The 12,233-nt window shown below is 35.8% G+C and overlaps 1 protein-coding gene across 2 annotated transcripts; it reads right to left on the bottom strand.

The window, feature by feature from the left end:
* Positions 1-99: 99 nt before the first annotated feature.
* LOC124208636 (serine/threonine-protein phosphatase 2B catalytic subunit 3-like) lies at positions 100-4,764 on the bottom strand. Of its 2 annotated transcripts, none has more exons than XM_046606479.1 (14): positions 4,622-4,764; positions 4,478-4,562; positions 4,209-4,358; positions 3,902-4,105; positions 3,340-3,464; positions 2,922-3,033; positions 2,713-2,858; positions 2,486-2,625; positions 2,320-2,397; positions 1,983-2,203; positions 1,840-1,920; positions 1,548-1,623; positions 1,378-1,475; positions 100-1,314 (listed from the first exon to the last, which is right to left on the bottom strand). In XM_046606479.1, exons 3-14 carry the CDS (start codon positions 4,228-4,230, stop codon positions 1,091-1,093), a joined length of 1,527 nt encoding a protein of 508 aa, XP_046462435.1. In that variant the 5' UTR covers positions 4,231-4,358; positions 4,478-4,562; positions 4,622-4,764; the 3' UTR covers positions 100-1,090. The 2 variants fall into 2 exon arrangements, with proteins under 2 accessions (XP_046462435.1, XP_046462436.1); XM_046606480.1 differs by having other exon boundaries at positions 4,209-4,347.
* Positions 4,765-12,233: the final 7,469 nt, after the last annotated feature.

Genomic DNA, 12,233 nt, shown 5'->3' with positions numbered 1-12,233 from the left:
TCGAAATACTTGAGAACATTTCGTTTCGTATTCAACATTAGTAAATAAAAATAGACTTATTAATAAGAACACTTCTGACTATAAAAAAATAACACTGAAAACTTTTTTATTTAAGTTGTATTTAGTTAATAATGGGGTATGAATGACAAGCGATCAGACTATAATCAGATGAGGAGGAGGACTTTGGTTACTACATCCAGAATAAAATTTACTTAAAAACGTTCCGTTTTATTTGCTGTTCACAGCAATGACAATGTGAAATGTCATCCTACTTCTACCTATCACGAAACATTTTGCTAACACATGACAACACGCATAATTTTTCTCGGGCGGGTTGGGATTTGACACATTAAAATTTGTTTAGAATTTTAAATATCATCTGAAATCATTAAAATAGCCGTAAATATTTTAAATCTTTTATAAAAATTTTGAATACGCTTCTCTCTGTTTGTAATGGTCGCCTCTCTCTTTCTTGGGGAGTGCACTCTCTATGTGGATTTTATATGCAGTCAACTGGACTGATTTTTGCTTATAATTCCGATAATCATTCATCCGGTAAGAATTTGGGCAATCAAAATTTATTAAATTAGCGACGAAAATTAGATTTCTTAAATTAGATTTAGGAATTCAGAAAATTCACCCCGAAATTTAAATAATTTTTTGGTTGGTTTTCATTGGTTCAGTATTGGGTGGGAATTGACTAAAAGCCACAGTCAAGAAACTGTGTTTACTCCCCGAATATCTCTGCCTTCGAGTTAGTACCAACGAGATCGGTTAATAAAGCTTTTTGATTCCTCATTTTTACCACAACTAGATAATATTTACTTGGTCATGGATCATGGATTAACGATTATGATTATTATCATGAACTGTGAATAATCGAGTAATGACTTTCAGTCGTGTGGGCGTAAACGAGAGAAAGAGACGACGGGAGGTGGTATAGATGAGGGGAAGAAATAACATCCAAAAATAATAGTTAAACAGAATTATACAAAACAAACAGAATTTAAACACAAAAAAAAAGGGAATCATGGAATGAAAAAAAAAAAAAAAAAAAAAATTCCTGTTCCGCTACTATTTAAGTCGCCACTTACTCCACATCTACTTTTGTTGGCACTGGATTAGAAATGACCTCAGTCACCACAGCTGTCTCCGTCGCCGCAATCAGAGTGGGTGACACACTCAAATAGTTTGTCGCTTCGCTGACCGGAGGACAAGCATCATTTCGAGGTGGCATGCGCTCATTGATGGCGTCCAAGCCTTTGGCCTCTTCAAATGATCGGATTTCATGAGTAGGAGAGAATCCTTGCATGGCTGTAAGAATATATAACGAAATTATAAAAACATAAAATACGATAGAAATAGAAATTAACACACCGTTTCTTAACGTTGTTTTGCCTCCAGAAAGGGCGCCAAGAGGTAGTGAGCCAGAAGGGGTTAACCCTTTCAGTTGGAGCACACTTTCGCTCTCCTCTCTATGATATTATAAGTGTTATTCTCGCGAAATAATAAATATAATTACTGCAGCCATTATAAAAAAATATTACCTTAACACGGAAAAGACACGGGCCATTTTACCAATAGCTCGAATCTTGTTGCGGATCACCTCTTTACGAATAGCAGCTATTTCCCGTTACAGGTAACAGATCAGAACATGAATACAAGAATAACATCGATGAAAAATCGAACAACTCAAAATAAAACGTCAAGTAGAGGAGGAAGGCATTCCATCCATTGTTTAGTTTGAAAAGTTTTTAGGAAAGACGTTAAATAAAAAGTTACAATGCAGAAGCAATAAGGGATGGGATGCATCCCCAACCAAATTAAAATAAAACTTACCGTCTTCAAGACTCTCTTCGCCCTCAGAAACGAGTTCGTCGTCGGAACAAATGTTCAAGACGCCGACCAGCATTTCAGTCACTATAAAAAGAAAACAATTAGAAGAGGTCCAAAAATTTAAAATGATTCAGTTATCTATTTACCTTTCTCTCCAACAAAGGGGAGAGACCAGGTGAATACATCCATAAAATTGGGTAGCCAGTAGGGATGAGGTGAACAGTTAAACTGCCGAATATTCATCACATTATTCTCGTACTTCAGGACAGCCGCCTTATTATTATAGACGTCCAAGTAATTAGGAGCGCTAAATATGGTTATCAACGAAGGAAAACCAGTCGCTTGGGTTTTTCGGTACATTCGGTAACTGCGAACCAAAGAGAACTTGATCAATCAAAATAAAATTTCTATTTCAACGTCAAAAACATACCCATGACCCATGACATGACCCATGACAAATCAGAATAAAAACAAACAACTTACCCAGCATCCTGAGCTTCATGCGCTCGAATAATTGACAAAAGATTGTTCTGCTGAAGGAATTCACAGCAGGCTGCGTAGCTGTTATGGTTGGAAAGAAAAATAACAATATGTAATGACAATAATATCAATAAAAATGGAAATAAGTAAAAACAAAACATAACATTACCTGTAAAAATAAGAACAACCTCTAACGGAGTTGTGAGTAAAGTGTTCACCATTCTTCTCATTGTCAAAATCTTCCAGAGGGTCAGCCCAGAGGAGATCGCACATGGGACCGAACGCCGGTGGCTCCTTGAACCGATCCAGCTAAATCATCAGACAAAAAATATAAATTAATATAAGTTAAAGTGAAACGATTTAGTTAAAACATAATGGTACGAAACATAAGCATACTTTTCGGACGTCATCGAGCGAGTGGATCTCAGGGGAGAGACCACCATGGACGCAGAAGAACTGCTTATTCATCAGGGCAGCTAGAGGAAGGCAATCAAACGCCTCCATGCAAGCGTCATAGACGCGCTCCGAATACTTGATTTTACCTATAAATGAATTCAGTAAATGTATCAACAATTTGAAAGGGTGTAGTTAAACTAATAACTCACATTCTTGTTTGAATGTAAAATATTCCGTCAGGTGCCGGCATTCATGGTTGCCCCGCAACAGGAAGAGGGTGGTTGGGTAGGTAATTTTCAGCGTCCACAGGTAGAGGACGCACTAAGCACACAACGGTAGTGGGCAGCAGCGGCGGATGTTAAAGAACGTGAAAAAGAGACAATCGATTACAGATGGTTAAAAGTACCTCCCTAGGTAGCACACGGAAACTGCGTGCGCATTCAAAATCGAAATGGTAGGCGTAATATAATGACAAAAGGTTTGCTTTTCTAATCTACATTACACAGTCAAATCTATGACAGATGAAGGAATGAGGATGCGCTTTCGGTAAAATTTTGAGCAAACATGCGAGAGTGAGACCGAGGTTAATATCTAAACTGACAACAATACATCACAATTTCTTTTTACCTCAATGCTGAAATATCCCCGATCGACGTAATCCCCGAGGAAAAGATACTTTGTAGTGGCTGGAGATCCGCCTACTTCAAACAGTTTCATCAAATCGTAAAACTGTCCGTGAATGTCCCCACAAACTAATTTCGAATTCAAGTTGATTGGTCGTCCGTCCAGCCACCACAATAAAAAAAAAGAAAAAAAGGGAAATAAAAAGAAAAAAAAATTAGTACAAAAATTCAGAAAAAAAATCGATTTTCATTACATTTTTTGTAATGTTTGAAATCCCAATAAAAAATTAAGCTAGCAGAAGTGGCAGCCATCAAAATTATCAGTGTCTACTTCTATCCTTTAATATTGGAAGGTCAAGAAGTATGCAAATGCACAATAAAAAGTTTGATTTAAATACAACAATCATCGATTATAAATTCTCATTTTCTGACAGTCCGGCAGGGGAGAAAAATTAGTAAAAAAACATAAATTTAGTAACATGGCTGAAAGGACCAAACCTTTGACTTGTCGTGGAATATCCAATAACCACTTGTACCAACTATTCTAAAATTCTAACTTAACTAACCTGTGACGGGCGCTTCAATATCGATTAAAGTCTTCTCTTGACGTAGTAGGCTAGCTCCCTCGTTTATGATTCGGAGTGCAGCTGCCTCCTCGATACGACCCTCCAAAATGAAATGCTGTTTCAGCACATCGGGTTGAGGTTTACCCGTCTTCGTATCAAATACTTCAACTACCGACAATTTGTGATTTGGCGGAAAGGGCACTCCTAAAATAGAAAATGAAATGTTGTTGAATTCCATCCTTGAGGTACTAAATCTAAACGGGATGAAAAAAGTCATGATATGTTATAAACTTTTTGTTCTCCTTACGTTTCTCATTTGTTGGAGCCATTTTGAATTTCTGTCGCCTTCAAACTAACCAGCAGCTATAGTATGGAATTAGTTGCCGGATGAATCACGTTATGATAAGTATGTGTGTAGAATCAGAAGCATATGTAGCAAATGCAATCTGATAATGTACTTAAGTAACAGAAATAGGTTAAGTAAATGGTGAGTGTTAAAGTTGTTTATATGGTATGAAAAAAAGTGACTACAGGATTAAACAAAAGATTTATATAAAAATGCTTTCATACAATTACCTCAGGTGTGGAGTGTGGACTATGGACCAACGAAGATGAAACTTGCCAATCGTATCGGTAATTAATCAAACGACTAAACAGTGAGCTGCAGACAATACAATCAATGAATAAAGTTTAAAGCAGGAATAGAAAACCTTAGTTTACCCTGAATAAAGGGAGATGAGGAACCAAAGTCTTCCTCTAATAAGATTAGACAGATTAGACCACCCTGCAACGAAACATTTCAGCAGACGAAAACTTCATGACAAGGTAAACAATGGCAGGTATTAGGGCTAAACAGACAGATCAACGACGATTCACGACCTGTTTTTTTTGCCAGATTTTGCTTTTTCCAAATTTATTTTCACAAAACGTGAGTCTAAAACTCTCAATTTCGTTAATGTAATATTATAATAGATAATAAATAACGCTGATGATTGCTGCAAAATTAAAAGTGATCGCTAGTCGAATTGAATTCACGTCACACCTGCTGAGAAACACGCCGCACGGCCGCAGTATACGACTATACGGTAGTTGTTCAGCTGCTGATGAGAAACATTTTGCTTATGAGATTATTGATTGATTTCCGGTTGAGGAAGCTGATGACGATGCACGAAAAGCAGTTGAAAATTGTAAATTATATTGTTATTTATATTATACAAATTAATTGTGCCATGGAAATGGTCATATTCAATTCGTTGTATAATAGGCTATAATGGGGGTTTTTGTTGAAATTTTATTGAACGTTCTTCTTTGCACATGTGCATACGGAGTAATGCGTATTGAACGAACCGTCCTACCACCGAGAAAATACCATAGGTGGTTGTGGTTCCGACGTTCCTTATCGTGAAGATGAGTTGAATCCTTTCCCTTCTCATTGCATAGGTCAGGGGATAGTAATTAGTAATTAGGGTAAGCGGCGTAATTAGAAGGAACCTTTGAAACCTTTCTGTAGGTTACATTTTTTCAAATATTTATAGATTTTCTTTTTCACAAATTGACTAAATATTTTATTATTTATCGTTACGAAATGGAAAGTAAACGAGTGGAGCATGCAACGAGCGCGAAAATATTAACCATGAACGAAATGCAATGACATGACATTTTTGATTTTTCTAAAGTTTACTATTTAGGCCTAATGACTGTTAAAAAATATCCCGGTTACGATGCGGTTGTACAAAAAACAAAGAAAAAACAACTGCCCATAAACTCGTGATCAAATTTTGGTTTTGCATGGGAGGTTCATAACTTCCTTGTGTTATTCTTCGGAGCGCAGTACGCAAGTACCAGTCGCGATAGCTTAATTGCGACATGGGTTCCAAATTGTCATTTAAGAGACACCACTGTCGAATTGTTCCAATAGTGGAGTCAAGATAATAGCTTTAAGAAAAGATTTAATTTTTAGAAATTTATAAGCAGTAAAGCACAACAACTTCCTTCACTGCAATTCCATGCGACTACATGTTGCAACTAACTAGTAAAAGGATGGGATAATCACGATATAATAGGAAAGGTACACTCTCGGCTATCCAAGACCGGGGGTGTTTAGTAAAGGGTCCCAAGATTCCCCGCCAGGTTCGCTAGGTTAGTAGGCCCCTCGCCTCTCGGGGGTATAGTAAAAATAGGGGGTTTTTCGTTCGTAATATATTAAATTACGAATCAATGGGTCCAGAAATTGATTTCATTTAAGCTTTATTTAATTCCCTATCCTTAAATACCTAATTCATTTGGGTTAGGCAATTTTTTAAATGCTTATTTTGTGATTGAAATTCACAATTTTTGAAATTTGCCCCAAAAAATAAAATCAAATGTATTTTTTATTACTTATTTTTGTTTATTCTATTTTAAAATATTAAATATGAATTTTAAAATATTAAAAATGAATTTTAAAATTCAATCAATACAATCCAAAAATAATAACCCGAATCAAATTTACCTTGGTGCAGTGCGTCCTATCTTTCCGGAAAGATAAGATACTTTTGGTATCTTTTCTGTACCTTCTATCTTGCCTTGAAAATCGCAAAACATAGTATCTTTATCTTCAGGCTGGGACGAAAAACCCCAAAGATACCAGATAAGATACAAGATACTTTTTTTTACTCCCATCTAGTGATGGAAATTTGAAGTCAAAAATTGCAACTTCACTTCAGTCATTCAACTATTCAAGATCGGCCCTTGGTTTTAGTAGCCACTGTACTTTTCTAGCTGTTGAGCCAGACCCTATTCAGTCTTCTCTCTCGTTAGTCCTCTCCAGTCTCCACCACCTTTAGAAAAAGGTTCTAGTCAGTATTCAGTAGTCGCAACCACGCTCTATGCCTCGTTTGATAACTTGAGAGTGAATTGCATCACACGAAGCCTCCTGAATTTTGAAGAGCAAACAGTAGTAGATTTCCAATACTGAGTCAAATTGCCAGAGACGCTGTGTCTGTCGCAGACTCGTCCTGTTCCATTGAGGAAGCCTTTAGCACCGCTTCCGATATAATGTCGGCGAAGAGAAACTGAATAAAGCATGATTTGTTTGCTAATTTAATGTTCATTAAATGCAATGCTTCACATGCTCCAAATTCACAAAGCAAGATCAAGTAGAATTTAATCTTTTTTTATCTGTACTTGGGTGAAGCAATAAACTGTAATCAGTGGTGAATAAACAATTAAGAATAATAAAAAAAAATTAAGTATCTTGTATCTTTTCTTATCTTATCTTTTAGTTATTTTGAAAAAAGCAAATCTATCTTATCTTATCTGTTTTTTTTTCAAGATACTATCTTCTATATCTTTTTTTCCCCTAAATTTTGGGTTATCTTATCTTTATCTTATCTTTGAGAAATTTAAAACAAAGTATCTCTATTTTCAGGTTCAAAAAAAAGATAGGACGCACTGCCTTGGTGAACTTGTTTTTTGTGACATCTCAAAAGTGTCTTATTTTTGAATTTTTTTCCACAATCACAACAAATAACTTCCATAACTATTAAAAAATATTGTTATTGTCGTATCTGCAAAATGTAATAAAAATTTATTTCGTTAAGCTACAATGGTGTTGGTGAACGTGATACGTGATATCTAAAAAGTTTCAGATTTCTAAAACACTTATCGCACTCATCACAGTTAACTTCGTTATCTAACAAAAAAAAATTCGTTATCTAACAAAAAAAACGATCATTTAAAAGATTACTCGAATTAATTTCAATCAAATTACCTTCGTGACATAGCTTCTGTTTTTTCAAACGATTTCTATTTCTGCAAATCTTATTGCAAATATTGCAAGCAATTTCGTCAACTGAGAAAAATAGAAATTTTTTTTTATATCAAAACATTTGAAACTAATTAAATTAATTCAACCATCGTGAGAATATTTTTTATGTTGTCTCAATAACTGTGCAGTTTGGTAGCTTCTATCACATTCGTCACAATTACATTTTTTTACCTAAAAACGTCAAATTCTCTATTATTTCAAATGTAAAAAAATTTCCTTTCGATAATATAAGAATCATAGTTAAATGAAGTTTGTAGTGAGCGTAAGGTGAGAGATACATTTTCATGCATATTTTGCACCAGTAAGTTTTTGTAATGCCTAAAAGAAATAAAAATAATTATATTAAAAATCGATGTAGCAATAGGAATTAATTTGAAAATATGGGTTACGTTTGCGAATTCGTTTTTTGAAAAATTGGACGTTGATAGGTTGCATGAGTATCAGAGTTCTTTTCCAAAGTTTTACTCGTTTAAAGATCCTTGCCTCTTTTGGCTGATTTGGACTGCCGGTCCCCTCTGTCCCATCTATCCTATCTACACTTACAACAACATCGGGAGGAGGAATGCTCAGCGAGATGGCATTGGTTACGACTGACTCCGATGCATCTTCATTTACGATAACATTGGGAAGAGGAATGATCATCCTGGTAGTTGACAATGTTGGGACTGGAACAGGATTAGAGTTAGCGTTGTTTTGTAATCCTTTTTGAGATACTGGATTGTTGATCCATTGTGTTGGACATAGCTGTATGGGAGGTCTTATATTCCGGCGTTTTACTCGTTTAAAGATCCTTGTCTCTTTTGGCTGATTTGGACTGCCGGTCCCCTCTGTCCCATCTACACTTACAACAACATCGGGCGGAGGAATGCTCAGCGTGATGGACTGGGTTACGACTGACTCCGATGCATCTCCATTTACGACAACATCGGGAGGAGATGTAGGGACTGGAACAGGATTAGAGTTAGCGTCAGAAATCTGTGACTGGTGTAATTTTAAGATGGGGCACTTGGTGCGAATTATGGCCAGAAAAAAAGATTCTTTCCAAATCTTGAGGCGTGAGGCTACTGGGAGTGTGTCGAAGCACTGAACCAGGACAAAAACGATAAAAAATATATAGAAAATGGCAAAGCCAAAACAAATTGAAGGGGTAATACGTAAGATCGTATGTTTCGAATGGAAAAACTGATAGTTTTGTAAAGTGTCCTAGTAGAAAGAAGATCCCAATGAAGAATAGCGAAGGGTTGACAGCGTTGTCCAGGATTGCAGAAGGTCCACGAGTGTCGCGGAAGACAGAGAAATTTCCTTCGGTTGTGGGCTCCGTCCAGGCTAGAAGAGGTTCCTGGCCACTGATGGATCGGGTCCCGTCCTGGTGATACTGCTGGTTCAGGAAGAGGCTGTGGTGTCGGGTGGCTCGTTCATGAAGGAAGATACAGAATGGTGGTGGTTGTTAGAAACTGCCGCTAGCCATGTGTCTGACCCGGGTGGATCAGACACGACACAAAGCCGGGGAGTACAAACATCTTTGCGAAAACAAAAAATTAAACAAAATTTATAAATGCCGAAGAGATTTTCCTGGTAAAGATGAGGACTACATCTGTTTCCGAATTAATTCTGGATAACATAGATTTGTTGGAAAAAGGTCTAATTTGTATTTTTTGTGTTCTATGCCGATTTCTCGTACTTCCAATGTGGAATGACATTAAACAAAAGATAATGGTGTGATTGCGCCCAGATTTTTTATTAGTTTTAATGATTAACATTGGTTTCAATAGGTAACACATCGGTTGGGTCATCTTCAAGGTTATCAAAATTGAAAGAATCGTCAAGAGTTTCCTGTATTTTGGGCTCCGTCGGGTTGACTTCAGTGATGGCCGGCATGAACATATTTGGGGTGATGCCAGGGATCGTAGTACTCCAGGAGCCAAATAATTTATCAAAGCGTTTGGTGGTGGTTGTTAGAAACTTCCGTTAGCCATGTGTCTGACCCGGGTGGATCAGACACGACACATAGGCGGGGAGTATAAACGGCAAAAACAAAAAAATTAAACAAAATATATAAATGCCGAAGAGATTTGCCTGGTGAAGATGAGGACTATTCCGGGGACGAGCTGTGAGCTCTCAAGTAGTCGATGGTGGTTGTTAGAAGCTGCCGCTAACCATGTGCAGATCCGGGTGGATTAGGGTCAACACTGCGACGACCCAGATCGGCACATGGTTAGCGGCAGCTCTGCAGCTAATCTCGCGTAAATAGGCCCCTGTTGATGAGCCAATTGTGGAAAATCTTCACCTAAACATCCACAGTTAAAAGTTTTAGCACAGCACATCATTACTTTTAGAAAATTTCAAGTTCATTTCCTCTATTTGTGTTTTAGGGATAGAAACTTGTAGGCAATTTTGACAGATCCTGTAAGGTCCTTCAATTGTGATGAAACTTTTGACCTCATTTTCCCTGGAAAAAAAAGTATTGGCTAAAACGTCTATCTTGTCCAATTAAATTTTCGAAATATCTGGAGTTTCTGTTTTAGCGACGATTTCTGCTTCTGTTTTGATTTTGCCTCATATGTCCATACGAACGGTCTCAACGATGAACGGATAAAAACAAAATGCCTCATAGAATCGACTTTCTTTACAAAAAAGGGTGAATAGATGCTTTTTGCATTTTTGTGCTAAACCAATTTCTACCAGAACTAAGCAGCGAGCAGATAAAATTTTCGTTTGTTTTATACCTTGATGGATATCGTAGCCACATCATAATACGAATTTCTTAAATTTCCTTCGAAAATGAAATTGTTTTGATTGATTTCCACCCAATACAACTAAAAAATGCAGCCGTGTGACGTTTTTTTGAATTTGCGGTAATTACATCCATGAAAGCTGCTTTCCAAGAGCAATCATTTTGTTAAAATATGGTTTTCTATCTCTCTGCTGCCCATCCTGTGTTTAAACTAACATTACGTCCCATATAATTCGTTTTCCATTTTGGTATTTTAATTTTTTTTAAATTGTTGTATTTAGGGACAAACTGGAAGCTGATTTCAAATCAACTTCTCGTCTAATTTTCTAAATAGCTCATTTTCCTAATAAATAGTAAGGTTGATCCGTTGATGCCGTTATCTAAACAAGCATTTAAAAAAATACAAAAAATTTTACATTCATGAAATTTCATAGAATTTATTTCTTAGAAACAGATGCCGTTTGTCGAAATACTATTATAATCTTTAATTTACGATCAATTCCCCCCCCCCACATACTGCGATCAAACGTCAATTATTCACATTTGCATTCCTGACTTTTACCATGGAGCCTTTAGGATTTGTGGTTTTTGTAATGCAACGTTAATATAATTTTGTTTTCGTATGCTGTCCAGAATTCGAATCACATGCTTAAATGCAAAAACACTGTCATTAAATAGACGAAGTATATTAACGCCGTATTATTATTATGCAGCTAGACAAAATGAGAAAGTATTCTTAATCTTAGATCCAGTTAAAAAAAAAACTTACTTACGAGAAAACACTTAAAACTTAAGGAACTTAAAAACTTTGAATTTTTTGTTTATTTTTAAAATTTTTCGTAGTTTTCGGACAATCGCGTCACGGCTTTTCCGCCGATTTTCTTTTCGAATTGCTCGCAAATTACAATATAAATTTCAATTTGGTTTTTTGTTTTAGAATGCCAGAACTATTTGTTTTAGTGAAAGATAATAAGCGAAAAAATCAAAACTCGTTTTGATCCCAAGTCGAAAAGTTTTAACAGACAAAAACAGCTTTTGACAGCTCAATGATGATGACAAATAAATAAAACAAATTTTTTAAATATCTTAAAAAAACTTCCATTGCACTAAATTAGATGTCTTGAGAAAATTAACTAAAAATGAAAAACTGCTTCGATATAATTAGTTTAAAATTAATTTCTGTCCGGAATTCAAAAAAATGTCCAGGGCATTTGCGTTTTGTCAGAAAATCTGCATTTCGGCTTTACACACAAATGCATAAATCCTTTTTTTTTCCTTTTTTATTGTTGGAAATGCACTACTGTTCCGTGCATCATAATTCTTCTTCAGCAATTACTTTAAGTACTTCTTTATGGCCTGTAAACATGTAAAACAAATATACATACATTTCCAAAAATTGCCCGGTTAACTTATTTAATATTCACGAATTACTTGAATTTAATTTAACAGAAGGTGTTGTTAAGTTTTTCGTTAAAATTGGCAGCTGCTCGCCCGAAAACTCATGCTTTATCCTTCATTGAAAATTCCAGTAGTGTCACAATATATTATCCACTTGTTTTCTATTTGGCTTTGACTCAGACATGGAAAAACATAGAAATTTTCTACCAGGATGAGAAGAATGATCAATATTTTAACATAAAAAAATGAATTGAGCAATTGCTCTATTCCTGCTCTATTTATCATTTTTTGATATGTATTATATATTGATATTATTGCTCCATTCCATGCTCATATTTATGAGCATATCCTTGACTTTTGACTACCTCTATCGGAATTACATTTTTAATCGC

Source organism: Daphnia pulex, chromosome 12 (assembly GCF_021134715.1).
Source record: "Daphnia pulex isolate KAP4 chromosome 12, ASM2113471v1".
Classification (NCBI taxonomy): domain Eukaryota; kingdom Metazoa; phylum Arthropoda; class Branchiopoda; order Diplostraca; family Daphniidae; genus Daphnia; species Daphnia pulex.
Note: the sequence above shows the minus strand (reverse complement) of the source record. Positions and strands in the feature narration are given on the sequence as shown.